The sequence below is a fragment of the Gasterosteus aculeatus genome, chromosome 5 (genome assembly GCF_964276395.1).
Source record: "Gasterosteus aculeatus chromosome 5, fGasAcu3.hap1.1, whole genome shotgun sequence".
NCBI lineage: Eukaryota > Metazoa > Chordata > Actinopteri > Perciformes > Gasterosteidae > Gasterosteus > Gasterosteus aculeatus.
The window spans coordinates 16,770,048-16,792,438 of record NC_135692.1 but is presented as its reverse complement, the minus strand read 5'-3'; the positions used below and the strand labels follow the sequence as shown (position 1 = coordinate 16,792,438).

At 53.2% G+C, this 22,391-nt stretch overlaps 2 protein-coding genes across 6 annotated transcripts; both read left to right on the top strand.

Moving 5' to 3' along the window:
• The first annotated feature begins 271 nt into the window (after positions 1 to 271).
• Positions 272 to 4,343, top strand: btbd17a (BTB (POZ) domain containing 17a). Its single transcript, XM_040176687.2, has 3 exons — positions 272 to 506; positions 1,646 to 1,943; positions 2,289 to 4,343. Exons 1-3 carry the CDS (start codon positions 320 to 322, stop codon positions 3,361 to 3,363), a joined length of 1,560 nt encoding a protein of 519 aa, XP_040032621.2. The 5' UTR covers positions 272 to 319; the 3' UTR covers positions 3,364 to 4,343.
• Positions 4,344 to 4,582: 239 nt separating this feature from the next.
• Positions 4,583 to 13,833, top strand: map2k6 (mitogen-activated protein kinase kinase 6). 5 transcript variants are annotated; one of them, XM_078102630.1, is made up of 13 exons: positions 4,583 to 4,948; positions 8,033 to 8,149; positions 8,579 to 8,636; positions 8,804 to 8,852; positions 9,223 to 9,336; positions 9,449 to 9,568; positions 9,819 to 9,935; positions 10,013 to 10,064; positions 10,163 to 10,290; positions 10,421 to 10,498; positions 10,826 to 10,941; positions 11,223 to 11,268; positions 11,493 to 13,833. In XM_078102630.1, exons 1-13 carry the CDS (start codon positions 4,855 to 4,857, stop codon positions 11,568 to 11,570), a joined length of 1,167 nt encoding a protein of 388 aa, XP_077958756.1. In that variant the 5' UTR covers positions 4,583 to 4,854; the 3' UTR covers positions 11,571 to 13,833. The 5 variants fall into 5 exon arrangements, with proteins under 5 accessions (XP_077958756.1, XP_077958755.1, XP_040032623.2 ...); XM_078102629.1 differs by having other exon boundaries at positions 10,826 to 10,965; XM_078102632.1 differs by lacking the exon at positions 4,583 to 4,948 and adding an exon at positions 7,764 to 7,882 and having other exon boundaries at positions 10,826 to 10,965.
• Positions 13,834 to 22,391: the final 8,558 nt, after the last annotated feature.

Here is a 22,391-nt window from a genome sequence, read left to right as displayed (position 1 = left end):
TGTGGCCTGAAGCTGTGAATAAATTGCATGTGCTGCTGTGTCACGCACATGCACCGAGTGGGCTTCATCGGGGTCTCTCATCACAGGGCCGGACCTGAGACCGAGACGGATCGGTTCTGTCCAGACCTGCTGGTGGATCAAACCCCCCCCGCTGCCTCCTCATCCAATCGATAGCACGCAGTGAGCGTCACCCAAGGACAGGAAAGTCAGGATCAAAGTGGCAGCCAACCCAGGCCTGATTCCACACACCGATCGATGAGCTTCTCAGTGTGTGCGTGTGCGTGTGCGTGTGTGTGTGCGTGTGTGTGTGGTGGGCCGGATGTGGCCGGGAGGACTCCTGTCCCACATTCAGACACAGAGCCCCCTGGTCCCCCGGACAGAGAGGACAGAAGTGCAGACAGACGGCGTGAGGACGGCTGAGAGAAAGATGGAGAAACAAGTGGCTCCGATGGGCGTCGGGGTGCTGGTCCTGGTCCTCGCTCTGCTCCGGGGGGCCGATGCTGCAGGTCAGTCGTGACATCACTACATCTGCTGAATAATTCACACTTCACACTGCGTATGAACGTCCTGTAGATCACTCAGCCAGTTTGCTGATGAGTTTGGGTTTCTAAGGCCGGAGGTGATTTTGTTGCAATCCTGTCAATTATATATAAATATGTTCTATGAAACGTGACGTTTTTTAAATCTCCTCTTTTAATTTACAGTTTTCCATTTTGTGAAAATAATATTAAAAAAACAACACTCAAAAATAACAATGAAAGTCTAAAAGTTGTTAGATGGTTTTAGATAATTTTTTCTTGGGTCAGGAGACCAAACCTTAAGTGTCTCCTATTAACTGAAGAGACACAGATGTTATAATGACAACTGATATGGTTGCATGTAACATGTAAATGAGGAAAGGGAATATTTTTTTCTGCTGATCTCGCATGAGGAAGAAACTTGTTTTACGTGATTTACATTTCAAGGGAACATATCGGTCATGGATGAGGTTTGGCGTGTTTTGGGGTAGTAAACGAGGGAGGAGTTGTCGGTGGATGGATGGACCCGTCACACACGGGACCTTCACCCAGCAGGCCTGTGGCAGAGGTTTCCAGACCTTTATTCTGCAACCGGAACGGAGAAGGTTTCATTATGCTCATAGTATCACCAGACAAAAGGACGTAAAGGTGTATTTAACTGATGTTTCTATTTGCTGGCGGTGGGTGGAGGAGGTGGAGGAGGGGTGGTGGGCTACAAACGCCTCATCTGAGGCAAAGCTTTAATTAAACATGACCCACAAAGCCTCAAACAGAGAGAGCAGACGATCGATGGGGGGGAATCGGCCGATCGGCGTCCATCGATCGGCCCGCTGATGAACAACTCGTCCGCCGGTCCGATGAAGAGTCCAATTGGATCTTCAACGCGTCCCATGTGGCGAAAGCAACAGTCCCAGCGAGTGACCCACTTTCTGATATCCATAAAGACGATTATTTGCGAGGGGGGACGGAGAGAGTCCAACAGACTTTCACCCAATAGCACGCAGCGGTTTGATTCTTTTATCTCCTAAACGCTGCTTTTCCTGCGTTGAGCCAGCCGCTACGTAAACCTCTTCAACGTACATATCCCTCTGTCTTATCAACTCCACACCTCCCCCGTCCTCCCACAGGCTCGCTGAAGGTCGACGCGCCCCAGGACGGCGGTGGAGGCCGCGGCTCGGACACCATCAGCCACTCCCTGAGCGTGGTGCAGCGCCTGGAGGCCCTGCTGCTGCAGGGGAACGGCAGCGACGTGGCCCTGCGGGTGGAGACGCCCAGCGCCGACGAGGTGAAGGTGATCGCGGCGCACGCGCTGGTGCTCTCGCTGCAGAGCGCCGTTTTCGAGGAGATCCTCCTGAATCGCAACGGCAGCACGGTGGTCCTGAAGGAGAGCTCCGACTGCGCCGCCGTGTTCGACAAGTTCATCAGGTGGGGGAGCGTGTTCGCGTGACGCACGGCGGACCTCCGCCTGTCTGTGTTCATCGTGTGATCATGTCGCATCAAAAAGCCATTTCAATCTTAGTAGGAAACTGCTGGACTTACTGATTAGATAAAATACAGCGTGCCGTCGTCGACTCGGCCCACCAGGGGTGTCAGATGATTGCAATCTGACACCTCGCCACTAGGTGTCCCCAGATCCCCTGAGCTGGAGCTTTAGAGGCCGAATCAAATGAGATACCCTATGAGAGCGTTCTGTGTGTTATCCATATAATCTTGAACAAGGATGTATGAAGATCTCATTTCACTGAGCCTCTCCTTCCTCTCTCTGAGCAGGTATCTGTACTGCGGAGAGATTTCTCTGCGACTGGACCAGGCCACGCCTCTACACAAGCTGGCCGCCAAGTACCAGGTCCTGGGCCTCCAGCAGGGCATCACCCAGTACATGACCCAGAACCTGGCGCGGGAGTCCTCCTCGGGCCACGTGGCGGGCTGGTATGAGTACGCCCAGCAGGCCGGCGACGGCGCCCTGCGGGACAGCTGTCTGCAGTACATGGCGTGGAACCTGTCGTCGGTGCTGCAGGGCGGGGAGTGGGCCGCCATCAGCAGCCAGCTGCTCATGACGCTGCTGCAGCGCTCCGACCTGGTGCTGCAGAGCGAGATGGAGCTCTTCGCGGCGCTGGAGGCCTGGATCGTCCGCAACGAGCCGGACGGGCTGACGGCGGAGAACGCGCTGAGAGCCGTGCGCTACGCCATGATGCCGCCGCGCGAGCTCTTCCGCCTGCAGACCCACTCGCCGGTCCTGGCCCGCTACCAGGAGTCGGTGCGCGACCTGCTGTACTTGTCCTACCAGTTCCACTCGGCGTCGCCCATGCACATGGCCAAGTTCTTCGACGTGAACTGCAGCCTCTTCATGCCGAGGAACTACCTGTCGCCGCTGTGGGGCTCGCCGTGGATCATCAGCAACCCCTCGCGAGACGACCGCAGCACCAGCTTCCAGACCCAGCTGGGGCCCAGCGGCCACGACTCCAGCAAGCGGGTGACCTGGAACGCCATGTTCTCGCCGCGCTGGCTGCCCATCGGCATGCGGCCCATGTACACGGAGGCGGGCGCCATGCAGCCCACGCGCGTGGACGGAGGGCGGCCCCGCATCATCATCACGCCGGCCACGTCCAGCGCGGACTTTGCCGGGGTGAACTTCCAGAAGACGGTGCTGGTGATGGCGCAGCAGCAGGGGAAGGTGGTGGTGAAACACGTCTACAACTTCCACCAGAGCACCGAGGAGAGCGGGGACTTCCTGGCGGAGGCCGACCTGCACCGCCGGACCTCGGAGTACCTCGTCGACGGCTCCCTCTTCCTCCACGTCGTGGTGAAACCGCTGTACCAAACCCTCATCACCATCAAGAATTAAGAACACAACCCACCCTTGTGAAGCCCCCTCTCACTCATATCACCGCGCGGGGGAGTGAAGCCCCCCGTGTGTGATGTTTGGATCGTGGTCTCTTTTCATCGGGCAACTAAACAAAGTGGTGACCGTCTGAGGGCGTTTGGTGACGTCACCGTGAAGCGGGGCGGAGCCGTCTGGTGCTATTCTACATTTTCCCTCATGTCAACAGACGCAACAGAAACATCTTCTGCCATTGAACAACTCATACAGAATTCTGTGGTTTCCACGCATCAATAGTTCATGATGCACATGATATGTTCCTTCATCACCTGGAACACACACAGACACACACAGACACACACATAGTTGTTTATTTTGACTCACACAGCAAATGTGGATTTCTTCCACCGCAGAAAATAGTTCCCAACGTACAATTTGCTTCCATTTGAGTAACTGATGTTAACTATGTATAACTAGGTATTAGGAAATGACTGAACATTTGTTTTCAATAAAACAAAATATTGTGCTTAATCTATTAATGTTTCAGCAGGAACAGATGTTCTTTGCGGTTTGATCGGATTCGTTGACAATAAGTCCAATATTGGATTTCGCCCCCCTCATCTTATATGCTTGCAGTTCTGTTCCTTCTATGTTTTCTCTGTATTTGGTGCTATGTGACCCGTTCACGTTTAGGGGCCTCGGTGAGTTTGATGGTTTCCAGCTCAAACAACATCTAGATGTCGACAAGTTGTTTGGAAGCGAAACATAAAATAAACAGAAGTAACTTGGAGTTAAGAAATAAAACACTTCACAGCTTATGCTAATAATCTTACTGGGAACCAAACGTTGAACTTGAGTCATAACGTATTTATTAAACCTCTTATAAGCTCTGTAGATCTCGTGTACCTTCATTAGCTCACCAATGTGATTAAAGTCATCACTTAGATCCTCGCTGCATTAATCACTGTTACCTCAATAATAAAGATTTTTACTGAAAGTTTGAATGTGTATTTTGATTTCATCAGCAGTTTTATTTGAATCAAGTCACAGCTGAAAGGTGCAGCACGTGACCCTGTGTACAGGTGAGGGAAAATAAAACCAGTCAGTTTATCAATGATTCAACGTGAAAGCAACAAGCTGCAGATGAACTAACTGAAGTCACTAAAACAAACCAAATTGCTTCAGTATCAACGTCACAATATCTGTGATAAACCTAAAATCACGAGTGTTACTTTATCAAACGTCGAAGGCCGCGGACTCCGTTTCCCGTGAGCCTTTGCGCGCCGAGCAGGAAGGTGCTCACACTGATCCCAGGCTCGGCCCGTCATGTAGCTGCTGCGGACGCATTCTTTGCGCTGCATTTGCAGAATTACGCGATTCCCGCTCCGGGGGGGGGGGCCCGTGCACCGACCCGCGCGCTCCGCACGCAGTAAGCCTGCGCGTGCATGAAGGATCGCGGCTCGTCCAATTGTTTGGCGCATCTTCTGTTTGCAAAGCTCGAGCTGCTCCGCGGCGATGGAGGGAGGGAGCGAGAGAGACGGCAAAGTCTTCTGTGCAGCCCCTCCCCCCCCCCACCCGAGCAAAGGGGAAATGTCTCAGCCGAATCGAGGTAAGCACGCGCGCCGACCCGTGCACCGACCACCGACATGCAATCACGGCTGCACGGTCTGCAACGTGCACGCGCTGCACTCCCGCGGGTCACGACGGGTCAGTTGCGTTTCCGGTTTCACGTGCTCCCCCGTGCACAGTTCCTGCTGACACGGTGCTGCGTGTGCTCGCTCCCGTTGACGTTATTAGCCGCGCACAGGCGGGGATGTCAGTTTCTAAACTGAACTGTGCACGGGCTGACGCACGGCCCGTGCACATCGCTCAAGGTAGATCATGACATGGGTACGTGTGCGCGCGCCGCCTGCAGCTGTCGGGCTCAACTTTGGAGTGTTGATCCGCTTCTGCTAATGAGGCACAACATAGAAAGCTAATAATAGAATTTGTTTATGAGCATCCAAGTGGTGGTGCGTTCAAGAACGGGGGCCCCCTCTTGGCTTCCGTGCAGGCTACTGGACATGTCCAACAGCCCGGATGTCCCGCCTGCATCTCCCCAGCGTGCACACGAAACGCGTGCACGTCACACTTTGACCCCCCCAAAACTTTATCAGCAGCACTGCGCTCGTGGAGCAACGTCCTGCAGCCCTGAAGGATCCTCAAGCAGCTGCAGTGAAACAACAGCCTTTTCTCTTCTCTCTGTGTGTGAAATGCCAAGTGGGGCGGCTCGTTGCACAACGTGCTGCACGCGCGCGCGCGCACGCGCACGTGGCAGAGAGGAATATGCATAATGGTCACACGTTTATGCTGTTTGTCTCTGTACGGGAATGAGTCGGTCCGGGACTTTCCTGTAGAGCAGAAGTAGGTTTCTGTTGTAATTCATTGATGATGTGCGCTGCAGGAAGCATCCACACACACACACACACACACACACACACACACACACACACACACACAGAGCTGAAAGCAGCAACGATCAATTGTTCACCACAAGGTTTATTTTTATGTCTTTGACCTGGCAGAGAGAACAAAATGGCACAAGGGACTTTGGAGGAACGCTGTGTGATGAGAAGATTACAGAAAATACAACTATGTCGAAAAATGAGTCTGTATTGATAATAATTCTTTCTGTTGCAATTCCTCCAACTCATGAAAATAAGACACTTTTCTGTTGTTTAAAGCGCTCAAATGTTAAATCTTTTACCATATTCGGAGAGTGTTGGTGTGACATAGAGACCTGTCAATCAGCGTGTAGCCCCGCCCTAAAGCGTCCCCTGCTGCTAGTCTGTTTGACTCTAAATGGACCATCGGTCACTAAATGAACATCACGCTGTGTTGAAGAAGACTTGAAACTAGAGACTGAGACCATAAACTCATGTTTACAACGTTTACTGAGGGAATAAATCCAGAGAGAAGTAGAGTCATTTCCTCATAGACGTCTATGGGAGCAGAGGAGTCGCCCCCTGCTGGTCACTACAGAGAAGTAGAGTCATTTCCTCATAGACGTCTATGGGAGCAGAGGAGTCGCCCCCTGCTGGTCACTACAGAGAAGTAGAGTCATTTCCTCATAGACGTCTATGGGAGCAGAGGAGTCGCCCCCTGCTGGTCACTACAGAGAAGTAGAGTCATTTCCCCATAGACGTCTATGGGAGCAGAGGAGTCGCCCCCTGCTGGTCACTGCAGAGAATGCAGCTTTAACACTTTTCAGAATTGGAGGCTGCCGAAACACGATTACAAGTCTGATGGACACATCTGTGATGCTCTGAGTGAAGAAAACTGCTCCGGTGAAATAAGCATCCTGGTTCTGTCCTCGTCGCTCTGATCGTTGGTCTTGATGTGCTGCATTAGCAGTGGAGTTGTTCACATGATCCACTTACCGTACTTCTCTTGTCCTGGGGGGGGTGTTACTGACAACGCATGCACACATTCCGACGGCAGCAGTGTTCCCAACCACCTGCGACAGGTGTGACCTGGAGCGGCCATCTTTAGAGGTCTTTAGATCACCAGCACACTGCCCCCCCCCACCGGACTCCCTCCCCCCACCGGACTCCCTCCCCCGCTCTGTGATTGACCCGTCTTCCTCCGTCTCTGCGGAATTCCATTCAGGGAGCTCTTGGGATTGTTGGAATTCCATTCATTGCGTGTGTGTGTGTGTGTGTGTGTGTGTCTGTGTGTGTGTGTGTGTGTGTGCGCGCAGCAGGCGCCATGTGATCCAGCGGCTCGTTATCACACAGGCCAGCTGTCATCTGCCCACGCACACGCACACGCACACGCCACCCTTCCCTGTATGTAGCTCTATTACTTTGCAGGCCGTCTCTCGGGCGTGGCGACCCGTCTCCCCCCTCCCTGTGGATGGCGCTCTGCACTCAGGATGTCGTGTGCTGCTTCTAACCAGCCCGCCGCGCCTCGGCGCGCTGCGTAGGTTTGAGGCCGAGCACGGCGGGAATAAACAAGGGAATCGTGTGTTTGAGTTATGCAACGAAATCTGGAGACCGGAACGGCCGCACGGATTACGTAACAGGAAAAGATCCAACATCCCTGCAGCAAGTCGGCTGTGTTGTCTCCCGCCTCCATTAAACATCAGCAACGATCCTTCTGGCAGTGAAGAACCGCTGTGTGTGTGTGTGTGTGTTTGTGTGCGTGTGCGTGTGTGTGTGTGTGTGTGTGTGTGCGTGTGTGTGTGCGTGTGTGAGCAGAGACCGTTGGTTTCCACTGACTATTGTGGTCTGAGTGAATGCACGTAGGAGGGGCTCAGACCGGCATTCTTGGTGCAACAAAGCTGCTTTGCAGAGTGGAGCGAGGAGGAGGTCCACGGTGGACCGGGACGCACACACTGTGTGTGTGTGTGTGTGTGTGTGTGTGTGCGTGCTGACGGATCCACAGCAAAGTGAAAGTTTCCAGTTCCTCTTGTGGAGCCGTCCATTGTCATTTGAAGGCGACACACCTTCAGTTCGCCATGACATCAGAAGGGCGGCGGTCTTAAGTATCACCTCCAGCTTTGGTGCGTCAGCTGCTCAGAGCGTCACACACACACACACACACACACACACACACACACACACACACACACACACACACACACACACACACACACACACACACACACACCCCAGCAACCTGTGACGCTCTGTCAACACGGTTGTTATTCCAGTGCAGCACCTCCAGATGAAGCAAGCACACCTGACCTGCCAGACCTCCTCCTCGCCGCCGCCTTCTTCTTCTAGCGTTGCATGCAGTGCGGATCTGGAGCCGCTCGCCGCCTCCGAACGTGAGTGAGCGATCGCACGGGAAGCGTTGGACTCGCGCGCGAGGCGGCTGCAGGAAGCACTTGTTCTAGTTCCCTGTGGAGAGGCACACGCGTGTCACTCAAACGGAAGTCCACGTGAAGTTCTGTTTTGGCGCTGGGGGGGACGACCCACTGGCGATGACGTGGAGAAGCTCGGCGTGCTTCCATCTCGCTCCTCAGCCTGTTTGTGGCACACGGGACCAGCGGAGACGCTCAGCGCCGATCCCGTTAATGTGTCGCCCCCTGTGGACTAGAGCGCTGGCGTGTTAGAAGAAGTCTCCTTGTACCGCGGCGGGGGCTCCTCGCAGCCCCCCCCCCCCCAGGCTGGTTCTGGTTCTGGACCAGCATGGACTCTGCTTCTCCACTATTGCCTGAACAAGTGATTTCTAACGATGTGTTTTGCGTTTCCAGGTAAGAAGAAGCTGAAGCTGCCCAAGGAGGCGTTTGAGCAGCCCCCCCCCGCCGCCGTGTAAGACTCCGCCCCCTGTGGGCCGGATGCTGATACCATAATAATGATAATCTAATTTCATAATAATAATCCAACACAATAAGAGCATTTTTCAATTTGATGTCTTAATTTGTCATCTCCCCCCCGGAGGTTGATCCGGTTTAACAGCAACGTTCCGTGTGTTTCAGACCCCCCAGGGATTTGGATTCCAAAGCCTGTGTGACCATCGGAGAAAAGGTCATTTTATTCCTCGTTCCTCTCCACGCTTTCTCCCCTCTTGCATCGCACTCTCTGCTGACGGTAGCGTAAAGAAGCATCGTGGATGGCGGGAAGCTTTTTATCGCTCAGTAAAAATATCTGCTTCATACTCGTATAGTAATAATAACACGAGTAGGTGTTTGCTGATCCAGACTTCAGGCGGTTGATGACACGTCGTCCCGTCATCATAAAGTCACTTCTCAGGAATAAGTTTCAAGTCTTTTTTTGCTTCGGGTTAGAAATCCACCAATTTTACAAAGTCTATTTAAAACAGAAAAAACACCGTTAAACAGACACTTAACATTTTTCGCCTAACCTCTGACCTCTGACCTCTTACCCTCCGGATCAGAATTTCGAGGTGAAGGCCGATGACCTGGAGCAGATCTGCGAGCTGGGCCGAGGGGCGTACGGCGTGGTGGACAAGATGAGGCACGTGCCCAGCGGCCTCATCATGGCCGTGAAGGTCCGTCCGATTCCTAAAACCACTCATTTCATTCTTATTACGTTCGGTTCTTCTATTTATTCAAACACAACGTCTTTCAACGTCTTTCTATTCACTTCCTGTCGCCCTCCAGCGGATCCGGGCCACCGTGAACACGCAGGAGCAGAAGAGGCTGCTCATGGACCTGGACATCTCCATGAGGACGGTGGACTGCTTCTACACGGTCACCTTCTACGGGGCGCTCTTCAGAGAGGTAGCCTGGGCCGCGAGACCGCCTGCCGACCCACAATGCATTGCGGTTTCTTGACTGCAGAGGAAAGCCTTTGGCGCCTGTTCGTGGCTGTGAAGTCGTTTGGATGAACTTCCTGTTCAGGGTTTCCTCGTTTTGACGTTAAACACACACAGACAAGAAAAAATCAGTCGCTTCCCATCTGCCCGCCTGCAACGTGTCCCCCCCCCCCCTCCTCCCTGCCCCCTTCATCGCCCTCCTCGTCTGTTGCCAGGGCGACGTGTGGATCTGCATGGAGCTGATGGACACCTCCCTCGACAAGTTCTACAAGCAGGTGATCGAGAAGGGCAGCAGCATCCCCGAGGACATCCTGGGGAAGATCGCCGTCTCGGTGGGTTTGGCCCCTACACGCCGGCGTCGCGCCGCCCTGCAGCTCCCGCCGGCTAACCGCCGTCTTTGTCCTTGCAGATCGTAAAAGCTCTGGAGCACCTGCACAGCAACCTGCAAGTCATCCACCGAGGTGAGAGCGGCCGCCGTCGGGGGGGGTTGGTGGTTACCGGCAGGTGGTGCCGTAGTTCTGTGAGGAGCCGCTAAAGCTGCCGCTCTCTCCGCTCGCAGACGTGAAGCCCTCCAACGTGCTGATCAACACGCAGGGCCAGGTGAAGATGTGCGACTTCGGCATCAGCGGCTACCTGGTCGACTCCGTGGCCAAAACCATGGACGCCGGCTGCAAACCCTACATGGCGGTGTGTGTGTGTGTGTGTGTGTGTGTGTGTGTGTGTGAGAGAACAAGGAGTTAAACAGGACACCCAAAGGTGCAGGTCGCCCCCGACGACCGCTGCCATGAGTGACACCCTGTCTGTCTCTGTACCGCAGCCGGAGAGGATCAACCCCGAGACCAACCAGAAGGGCTACAGCGTCAAGTCGGACATCTGGAGTTTGGGAATCACGATGGTAAATGTGCTTTGGTGCCTTCTGGCGAGAGGAACCTGCGGTCGCGTGATGCTCGGCTGGCGGCGTTAAATATTCATAGCGTCCTCGTTTGCAAATGTCCAACTCCCGACTAGAGAAGATTTTTGGCGTGACGGATTGAGTCGTCTGTGAACGGGATCCGTCATCCTGCTTCTTCTGCGTTCGTAGCGAGGAGAGTTCAGCTCGTCATCACACGGCGAGACATAAAAAGCCACTTTGTGCGGATTTAAAGCCTTTGTTCCTCCTGAGAGCGAACCCTTCCTTATTATTTCTATCGACTGCGTTTGAATGCACGTTTGTCTGTTTCAGATCGAGCTGGCCATCCTGCGCTTCCCCTACGACTCGTGGGGAACGCCGTTCCAGCAGCTGAAGCAGGTGGTGGAGGAACCGTCGCCACAACTTCCCGCCGAGCAGTTCTCCCCCGAGTTCGTGGACTTCTCCTCTCTGTGGTGACTCCTTTTTGTCTTAATTGGCCAGAACGTTTGTAATCGTTCAGCGGCGCTTTATTCTGAAAAGCAGTTGAGATCCGTTGTACCAAACACCAGACGCCAAAGTTGAAGGTGCGGTTTAATTTCCCCCTCGGCCTGCTCACCTGCAGCGACGCCGAGAGGAAGCGAGAGTGAGAATAAGTGGATCTGGTCTGAGGTCAGTACGCGACTCAACGTCACGTCTCCCTCAATTCGTCTTTCTTCTTCTTCTCCTGCAGCTTAAAGAAGGTTTCCAACGAACGGCCGACGTACACAGAACTCATGGTGAGTGTTTGACGGCGCAACGCGTCGGCCGCACACTAGAGGGCGCACAGCGGCAGTGACACTCGCCACTGCGTCCCTCTGGTCTGAACATGAAACAAACCAATCAGCCCCTGCAGGCTGCGTAGCGGGTTAGCTTAGCCTGCGCCCCCCCCCCCCCCTCCCCTCTGGGAGCACGGTGTGTGTTGTCGTGTTTGTGTACTGAATGCGCGTCGTCTCCTCCTCAGCAACATCCCTTCTTCAGCTCCCACGAGGCCAAAGAGACGGACGTGGCGAGCTTCGTGAAGGTCATCTTAAGGGACTGAAGCCAGAAGGGAAAATACAACCGAGGAAAAGCACCGATCGCAGCCCCCCCCCCCCCCCCCCCCGCAGGAGGGTCCTTAAAGCTGCGCTTTGGTCCCATGTTTCCCGCCTTCTACTCCAACGATGTCGGCGAGTCGGCCGTCCAGAGTCCAGGTCGTCGTGGTCAAACTCCGGGTTTTATTTTCTTTCTTTTTCTTTCGGCTGAAAAAAGCCGGAGAGAAAAGACGCAGATTATATATATAAATATAAATATATGTATGTGTAATCTAAATGGTTGTATTCTCAAAGTGTTGCATTGGTTTAATTATTGACTGCATGTACAGAATTTATCTCTCAGAACTGAACTTCGCTTAATGACAGCAGGTGTGTGTGTGTGTGTGTGTGTGTGTGTGTGTGTGTGTGTGTGTGTGTGTGTGTGTGTGTGTGTGGTGGTTTTTGGTCGCACACATTGATTTCTTTCTGACTCTTTGATGAATCCAGGAGCCCGATCTGCTGGACTCTGTCGGTTGTCATGGTGACCGCGGTACTTCTCGTGTTTCAGATGCCTGTTTATTTGCGTGATGATAACGGTTGCGTTCAGAAGCGTATTTGTCACTAATCATGAAACAAAAAGGTCCCGATAAAAGCCCAGCGGGATTGTGGGTAAGAAACCAACCCGGAGTCCGGATCCTTTTACGATCCGGCTTGTGTTTTACTCGTTGTACTAATCTGCAACTCCAAACACCGGAGTGGAGGTCGACTGCCCAGGCGGGTGAAATAGTGTGTGTGTGTGTGTGTGTGTGTGTGTGTGTGTGTGTGTGTGTGTCCACGCTGGTCAGACCCCCCCTTGTTTTTACTGAGCCATCAACGTTCTCCACATGAGAAGAACTGGATGTTATTACTATTACTGTTATTACTATTCTATTACTGGTTGTATTTATTACTGCTGTCAGCGCTTTGACTGTAACGTCTGTGCCTCTCAGTAGGAAGCCGTGATGACCTCATCACAACAGCCCCCCCTCCACACTCTGCATCACAATCCCACTTCCTGTTTGTGTTCCTCGTTGTGGGCGGAGCCTAGCGACGTGCGGCGAGAAAGCGCCTCGGCGTTTAGTTTTTCCCTGATGAAATCGCCGCCGTGGTCGTCGTTAGTCACCACCATTGTTACGCTTAAAGCTCCAGCTGTGATTTAAAAGACTTAAACATGAAGCGTGTGTGTGTTTCAGACAGCGAGGCCCCCTGAGGGGGGGGTCACTGACGTCACGCCTGTAGAAACGACTCTCTGTCCCCTTCAGTGCGTCTCCGTCCTCCGGTGTCTCTCTCCGGGGCGCCGCGTGGCACCGTGATGACATCATCACACACTTTAAAGGTGGAATGTGGCGATCGAGTTCCACTTTTCAATGAAATGTCACAGCTGTAAATGGTCAAATAGTCCCGCCCACAGTTTATTTACCCCCTAACGTCTACGGACGGCTTCGCTAAAAGGGCGACGCGGGTTGGAGTTAGGGTTAGTGGTGACCTTTCACCCCGAGGCCGAGACCAGATGTTTGTTTGGTTTTCTGAGGTTGTGAAATCTGCCGAGTCGTCGATGTGTGAGGTTACAAACTATTACAGCTAGAAAGTAAACGCATCCATATTCTAGTGATGAGTCGTGTCGTGGTTCCATGGGGCCCTTCACGGTCTTCAGAATCCTCCCTCCGACCCCTCCGACCCCTCTGACCCCTCTGACCCCCCCTCGCTGCGCCCTGCTAACCGCTGACTCGCATTCGCGTTCTAAAGCGTCCGATGAGCCGCCGAGCTGCGCGAGGAGCCTTTAGTTTTCTCTCTGCGAGCGTCCGTGTGCGACTTCCTGTCTGCGATGTCGGGTTCACCTGCTGAGTGACCCCTCCGTTACTGGGGAGGGGGGGGTGGGGGGGGTCACTTCCCATCTGGAGACGTGTTGCTGGCGTGTGAATCCCGATGTCTTTTCTTTCACCGCCAGCGCTTCTCTCCACCCTTGAGCCATGACCTTTGAACCCACGGAGCTTTGTGTGTTGTGTTTGTTTTTATTCACAACGAGACCCGATAGGCTCCTGCAGGTTGGGGGGGGCGGGGTTACCATGGCGACAGCTCCTGGGCCCACGGAGGCTTCTCACTATATTTACACATCTGTAAAGCCTCTGCTAAAGACGGATGACTGTTCATTTACAGCTAAATGAATTTCTATGAATATTTTAGATGCTCAAACTGATGTGCAACTGTAACGATGGAAATTCAATAAAGAAAAGAGGTATTTTTACACTTTAAGGTCCTGGTTCGCTCTGTCGTCTCCATTTGTTCTTTATGCTTCAAAAGCATTTAAAACAGGTTTGTTTGAACTTTTAACCGAAATATTAAAATTTAATTAAGTAGAAACCCTCCCGGGGGGGCGGACCTACCTGGTCCTGCTGCTTTCTCACACCCCACCTGCTCCCACGCGCTGTGACGCACGTCCCACAAGTGGACCGGCCGGGCCGGCGAGGCGTCTTCCTTCCTTCAGGGGTCAAAGTTCAGTTTGATAGAAAGTCAAACGGCGTCACAGAACAAAAACACGTTTGTGTTTATCGTTTTCACATTGGGTGGGTCAACCCACCTCGGGGTCAAAGGTCACGGCAGAGCTGCTCCACTTCCACGTCTGCTCCCCTTTAGTCTCCTCTCTGCTCCCCTTTAGTCTCTTCTGCTCCCCTTTAGTCTCCTCTGCTCCCCTTTAGTCTCCTCTGCTCCCCTTTAGTCTCCTCTGCTCCCCTTTAGTCTCCTCTCTGCTCCCCTTTAGTCTCCTCTCTGCTCCCCTTTAGTCTCCTCTCTGCTCCCCTTTAGTCTCTTCTGCTCCCCTTTAGTCTCCTCTGCTCCCCTTTAGTCTCCTCTGCTCCCCTTTAGTCTCCTCTCTGCTCCCCTTTAGTCTTCCCTCTGCTCCCCTTTAGTCTCCTCTCTGCTCCCCTTTAGTCTCTTCTGCTCCCCTTTAGTCTCCTCTCTGCTCCCCTTTAGTCTCCTCTGCTCCCCTTTAGTCTCTCCTCTGCTCCCCTTTAGTCTCCTCTCCGCTCCCCTTTAGTCTCCTCTGCTCCCCTTTAGTCTCCTCTGCTCCCCTTTAGTCTCTTCTGCTCCCCTTTAGTCTCCTCTCTGCTCCCCTTTAGTCTCCTCTCTGCTCCCCTTTAGTCTCCTCTGCTCCCCTTTAGTCTCTCCTCTGCTCCCCTTTAGTCTCTCCTCTGCTCCCCTTTAGTCTCTCCTCTGCTCCCCTTTAGTCTCCTCTCTGCTCCCCTTTAGTCTCCTCTGCTCCCCTTTAGTCTCCTCTCTGCTCCCCTTTAGTCTCTCCTCTGCTCCCCTTTAGTCTCCTCTCTGCTCCCCTTTAGTCTCCTCTCTGCTCCCCTTTAGTCTCCTCTCTGCTCCCCTTTAGTCTCCTCTCTGCTCCCCTTTAGTCTTCCCTCTGCTCCCCTTTAGTCTTCCCTCTGCTCCCCTTTAGTCTCCTCTCTGCTCCCCTTTAGTCTCTTCTGCTCCCCTTTAGTCTCCTCTGCTCCCCTTTAGTCTTCCCTCTGCTCCCCTTTAGTCTTCCCTCTGCTCCCCTTTAGTCTCCTCTGCTCCCCTTTAGTCTCCTCTCTGCTCCCCTTTAGTCTTCCCTCTGCTCCCCTTTAGTCTCCTCTCTGCTCCCCTTTAGTCTCTTCTGCTCCCCTTTAGTCTCCTCTCTGCTCCCCTTTAGTCTCCTCTGCTCCCCTTTAGTCTCCTCTCTGCTCCCCTTTAGTCTCTCCTCTGCTCCCCTTTAGTCTCCTCTCCGCTCCCCTTTAGTCTCCTCTGCTCCCCTTTAGTCTCCTCTCTGCTCCCCTTTAGTCTCTCCTCTGCTCCCCTTTAGTCTCCTCTCCGCTCCCCTTTAGTCTCCTCTGCTCCCCTTTAGTCTCCTCTCTGCTCCCCTTTAGTCTCCTCTGCTCCCCTTTAGTCTCCTCTCTGCTCCCCTTTAGTCTCCTCTCTGCTCCCCTTTAGTCTTCCCTCTGCTCCCCTTTAGTCTCCTCTCTGCTCCCCTTTAGTCTCCTCTCTGCTCCCCTTTAGTCTCCTCTGCTCCCCTTTAGTCTCCTCTGCTCCCCTTTAGTCTCCTCTCTGCTCCCCTTTAGTCTTCCCTCTGCTCCCCTTTAGTCTCCTCTCTGCTCCCCTTTAGTCTCCTCTCTGCTCCCCTTTAGTCTCTTCTGCTCCCCTTTAGTCTCCTCTGCTCCCCTTTAGTCTCCTCTGCTCCCCTTTAGTCTCCTCTGCTCCCCTTTAGTCTCCTCTCTGCTCCCCTTTAGTCTCCTCTCTGCTCCCCTTTAGTCTCCTCTCTGCTCCCCTTTAGTCTCCTCTCTGCTCCCCTTTAGTCTCCTCTCTGCTCCCCTTTAGTCTCTTCTGCTCCCCTTTAGTCTCTTCTGCTCCCCTTTAGTCTCCTCTGCTCCCCTTTAGTCTCCTCTGCTCCCCTTTAGTCTCCTCTCTGCTCCCCTTTAGTCTCCTCTCTGCTCCCCTTTAGTCTCCTCTCTGCTCCCCTTTAGTCTCCTCTCTGCTCCCCTTTAGTCTCCTCTCTGCTCCCCTTTAGTCTCCTCTCTGCTCCCCTTTAGTCTCTTCTGCTCCCCTTTAGTCTCCTCTCTGCTCCCCTTTAGTCTCCTCTGCTCCCCTTTAGTCTCCTCTCTGCTCCCCTTTAGTCTCCTCTTCTATTTTGATGTATTTTTCTTTGACATTGAGACTAAATGAAGCGGCGCGTATCGATGGTTTAAACCTTTGATGATTGAGTCCACGTCTCCTAGGAGCTCGTGGTTCCTCAGGCTGACAGCTGATGATCTCATGGAAACTCTTCTGAGCGCCTCACAAACTGCAGCTTGGTTGTAATGAGGTGCAGCCCTGGTGGGGGAGGTGGGGAGGTGGGGAGGGGGGGAGGTGGGGGGGGCAGAGAGGTTCATTAAACCTTTGACTTGTAACCAAAAGCAGCCGTTTCATCCCGTTGTTTGTTATAGAAACATAAATGCGCCTACAGACAATAATCCACGTTTTACTCCAGAATATCTACAAACCAATTGACGCTTTATTCTCAGACGGATGAATTTACCAACATACAGAATTCACCTTGAAACTTACATTCATACATCGTACATACATACATTCACACATTCTTCTCAAGCGTAAATGTGAAAATCTATAAAAAATAAATTAAACATAAAATGTTTCTGCAAAATAAATCCATGTTTCTATTAGTAAACGTATTACGAGAACAATGATGTCTGAACAAACCCGAATATGAACAACAACAATGTAATAATATTTATACATAAATACATTACGCTTAAATACAAAATGACGTCGTCGGAACTTCTGGTGGATTTAAGGGAAATCTGAAGACACAAACAGACAAAGTAAAATAAATATAAGAAGAAAATATACCAGATTATCTGAATGTGTGAGTCGCTTCCTCTTCTGTCCGTCACCAGAACGCAGGAAGAGCACTTATGGGGGGGGGGGGGGGGGGGGGGCACCTGCATTAGCTTAGCTGCTTGGGAAAAAGGATGAAAACAGGATCTACAAGTCAAACAACATCCCGTGACCCCCCCTCCCTCCCTGAAGTGTTTTCCTCTGTGCAGAAAGCAGGAGGATCTCTTTCATTCGACGGTCGCCATGGGAACGAGAGCTTATCAGACCCTCGGTGACACATCGGATTCCTTCTAACCTAACGCAGAAGAAATTCCCAGATTCCCGTTCGTCTGTTGTTCCTTCATCAAATGTGTAAACGTCATGACGGTTATGGACACAAATAAAAGAAATGCAGCTTATTGAAGGCACCTACTGCAACAAGCAAACCAATATGTATTTATTTATTTATTACACCACAAATAAGACAAACTAATAAATATGATGTATTAATGAACTGAAAAGTCAACACAGAAAATAAATTTTCCACAGAATATTTAACTTCTAATCATCTTTATTTTAAATTTAAGAAATGGAACTTTATGGCAATCGATTACATGAAAACAATTCCCTCCTCAGAGTTAAACATAAATGCTTTGGAACAATTGATCACGTGGAAAGAGACAAATAAAACCAGGAAACGCATCAGCCAGTGTTGCTTTACTTTACCACACGCACACACGCACACGCACGCACACGCACACACGCACACGCACACACGCACACACACACACACATACACACACACACGCGCGCACGCGGAGCGCCGTCCTCAGAGGAAGAGGAAGTGAGCGCGTGTGAAGGGAAGAAGAAGTGTTAAAGTTATCAGCCTGCGTTTGGGGCCTTCCTGTGCACAACAAGTGCTTCCTGCTCCCGATCGCCAAACAACCCCCGAGGGGGGGAGGGGGGGGGGCAGGGGGGCACGTGACACGAGAACCTGCCCTCCACTAAAACACAGGTGGAAACTATACGGCCTCTCTATCTAACAGAGGGTCCTACAGAGGCCCCCCCCTCCCCCATGGAACATTCATGTCTTTCATTTAAGCACATTCCTGCACACACGCACACACACACACGCACACACGCACACACGCACACACGCACACACACACACAGCTCATCATCTGCATGTTACGTTGGTCCAATGATCCTCTCGCTCTGATCGCTGCTGAGCTCCTCTGTCATCACTGAAGATTTACACACGACTTCCCCTCTGTGACACAACAAAGCCGATCCGGCTGGTTGTTCGTCACGTGACGCCGTCGTGTCGTCGGAGGGACACTCGGGGTCGTCACTCTGATCAGACATTTTCATTTAAAGGAAGAGACCAAATAAACAGACGATTAGCTTTCGTCTTGTTGTAACTGTCGTCTCCATGATGGATTCAGCTGATTTGAGTTGATTAGAGTGTAGGAACCTTATTACATACAACATACATGTATACAAACATGTATACATCACATACTCCACAGGTCACGCTGAACGACCCGGCAGGGGCTCCGCGGTGTGAGACCCCCCCCCCCGGCTCTACAATGTAAACAGCATGTGACCTACAGAGCGTGTTCACACCCACTACACGGGTTATATGAATACATACATGTGAGTGTCTCATTCAGATAGAAGCATGACGCCGGGGGACACCAACCAACCCGGGGGACACCTGACCAACCCGGGGGACACCAACCAACCCGGGGGACACCGACCAACCCGGGGGACACCCAACCAACCCGGGGGACACCCAACCAACCCGGGGGACACCAACCAACCCGGGGGACACCGATCAACCCGGGGGACACCGACAAACCTGGGGGACACCTGACCAACCCGGGGGAAACCAACCAACCCGGGGGACACCAGACCAACCTGGGGGACACCTGACCAACCCGGGGGAAACCAACCAACCCGGGGGACACCAGACCAACCTGGGGGACACCCAACCAACCCGGGGGACACCAGACCAACCTGGGGGACACCTGACCAACCCGGGGGAAACCAACCAACCCGGGGGACACCAGACCAACCTGGGGGACACCCAACCAACCCGGGGGACACCAGACCAACCTGGGGGACACCCAACCAACCCGGGGGACACCCGACCAACCTGGGGGACACCCAACCAACCCGGGGGACACCAGACCAAACCTGGGGGACACCCGACAAACCCGGGGGACTCGACTCGCTATAACACAAACTTCCTTTTCATTTCACCGCATCTCCTAAAGAAACGTTATTACGACGAAGGGCCAGCAGGAAGGGGAGAGGAAAGGAGGCAAGGAGGCAAGGAGGGCAGGTCCATCTTGAAGCCCAGCTTTATTGTGAATGGATGGGAGCAGTGAAACTTCCACAGAGGGGAGCAGGAATGTTCTTGGGGGGGGAGGGGGGGAGGAGAGGGTGGGGGGGCGTTGGTCGCCTCGCACAGTTTCTCCCCTCGTGGCTCGTTTCTGAATCGAGTGTCTCGATCCTTCTTTCTTTCCACTCGCGCTTCCTCTGTGTAACTCGAGACCACACAACTGGCAGCAGCTCGGGTGAAATGGTAAAATGAAAGCGGGGTTGGGGGGGCGGGAGGGGGAGGGGGGGGGGGGGCTGAATGGATATAAAAATACTTTTTTTGACCGGTCACGTGTTTCTCTTCGTCTGAGAAGCCCACGCGATCACGTTCCTTGATATGTTTCCCCTTGTTAAAGGGAAACAGACACTTGAGGGGTTCTATTTCAATTCTGTGAAGATGTGTTGGAAAGCAGCTGTCTGTCTGGGGGGGGGGGGGGGCATCTGTCCCCCCGACATTACTGTTGTTGTCCCTACGGACAGTAGTGTGTGTAATCCACCATTAAGACCAGTAGCTATGAGCTAGATATCATGTTGCCGTTGCTACATGGATGGAATCGTGTCGATTGCAAAGGTTCTTGGCGAGTTTGTGCAGACTTTTCCGACGAAGATGAAGTGCGTGAATTTTCCCACAGCCAATCGCCTCCGTTTAAAAGCAACATCGCAGCGAGCTCAGTGCACGGACGTGTGCGCGGCTGCTAGCAGCTAACAGTGCTAGCGGAGCTAAGAGTCAAAGAGTCGGCCATCTTTAAGGGAAAATCACATGGCCCCGTATTGTGTTTCCTGTTTGGTGCTAAAATCTTGAAAACGATGAAAAAGGGAATCTGTCACAAATATTACTTAAAGAATGCACGTTTAACACACGAAGCGCTGACTTCATTCCTCAGACCGGAGCTGTTTCCTGCATTTTACAGCAAAGGTTCTGATATCTGTCAATCCGGTGACCTTCTTCTGTGACTCAGCGTTCTTTGTGTCGAGCTCAAGGTCATAATCAGACTCTCACAGTTACAGACAAATAATCTCTGAGTGGAAACTAAATATGATCCGGGTTGATTCCCAGCATTATAACAGAAGTGGAAAACATTTCCTGATTCCCGTGTGATATTTTTATGTGGCGGCCGTCCTTTGATCAGTGAGCTGAGCCAAGAGATAAAAGCACGCAACTTGGTTGTTGTTGTTGTTGTTTACGCTTTTAACCCACCACCCTCCCAGTGGAAGGTAAACGGGGAGTATCGCTCTCCTTCCACCGAAGGCAGGTACCCTCTTTGTAGCGTGTCACACACAGGCAAACGCACACAGACGCACACACACAACCGCGCCCTCGGCCCTGCTGCTCCACGCTGGGAGAGCTGACGTAGGCCGGCGTCCGTAAACAGAGTCACACCGACTCTCCTGCAGCAGCTGGTTCCACCTATTGTTCCTCGCTGCTGGAGGGAGCGCGTCACGGCGAGGAGCGACCGGGAGCACCGCCTTCACACCGCCTTCACACCACCTTCACACCACCTTCACACCACCTTCACACCTCCTACACACCGCCTACACGCCGCCTACACGCCGCCTAGACACCGCCTTCACACCGCCTTCACACCTCCTACACACCTCCTACACACCTCCTACACACCGCCTACACACCGCCTTCACACCGCCTACACACCGCCTACACACCGCCTACACACCGCCTACACGCCGCCTACACACCGCCTACACACCGCCTTCACACCGCCTACACACCGCCTACACACCGCCTTCACACCTCCTACACACCGCCTACACACCGCCTACACACCGCCTTCACACCGCCTTCACACCGCCTTCACACCGCCTACACACCGCCTTCACACCGCCTACACACCGCCTTCACACCGCCTACACACCGCCTTCACACCGCCTTCACACCGCCTACACACCGCCTACACACCGGCTACACACCGCCTACACACCGCCTACACACCGGCTACACACCGCCTACACACCGCCTACACACCGGCTACACACCGCCTACACACCGCCTACACACCGCCTACACACCGCCTACACACCACCTACACACCACCTACACACCGCCTTCACACCGCCTTCACACCGGCTACACACCGCCTACACACCGCCTACACACCACCTACACACCGCCTTCACACCGGCTACACACCGCCTACACACCGCCTACACACCGCCTACACACCGCCTACACACCGGCTACACACCGCCTACACACCGCCTTCACACCGCCTTCACACCGGCTACACACCGCCTACACACCGCCTACACACTGCCTACACACCGCCTACACACCGCCTACACACCGGCTACACACCGCCTACACACCGGCTACACACCGCCTACACACCGCCTACACACCGGCTACACACCGCCTACACACCGCCTTCACACCGCCTTCACACCGGCTACACACCGCCTACACACCGCCTACACACCGCCTACACACCGCCTACACACCGGCTACACACCGCCTACACACCGGCTACACACCGCCTACACACCGCCTACACACCGCCTACACACCGCCTACACACCGCCTACACACCACCTACACACCGCCTTCACACCGCCTTCACACCGGCTACACACCGCCTACACACCGCCTACACACCACCTACACACCGCCTTCACACCGGCTACACACCGCCTACACACCGCCTACACACCGCCTACACACCGCCTACACACCGGCTACACACCGCCTACACACCGCCTTCACACCGCCTTCACACCGGCTACACACCGCCTACACACCGCCTACACACCGCCTACACACCGCCTACACACCGGCTACACACCACCTACACACCGGCTACACACCGGCTACACACCACCTACACACCGCCTACACACCGGCTACACACCACCTGACTGGTCTTCAGAGACAGAATGCTGTCTTCATTCTGCACAACGTGACTTGTTGAGAATGGAGAGATTCTTCTCTCAAGGTTCGACAGTAAAAAATAAACTTTTATTCCTGTTTGCAACCAAATAGCTTTGTTTGTTGTTGTGTTTGTTGTCGTTGTGCAGAGCCTCGACAAGTCTACAGACCACTGCTGGCCAGCTCATCAATAACAACTCAAACGTGACCTGTG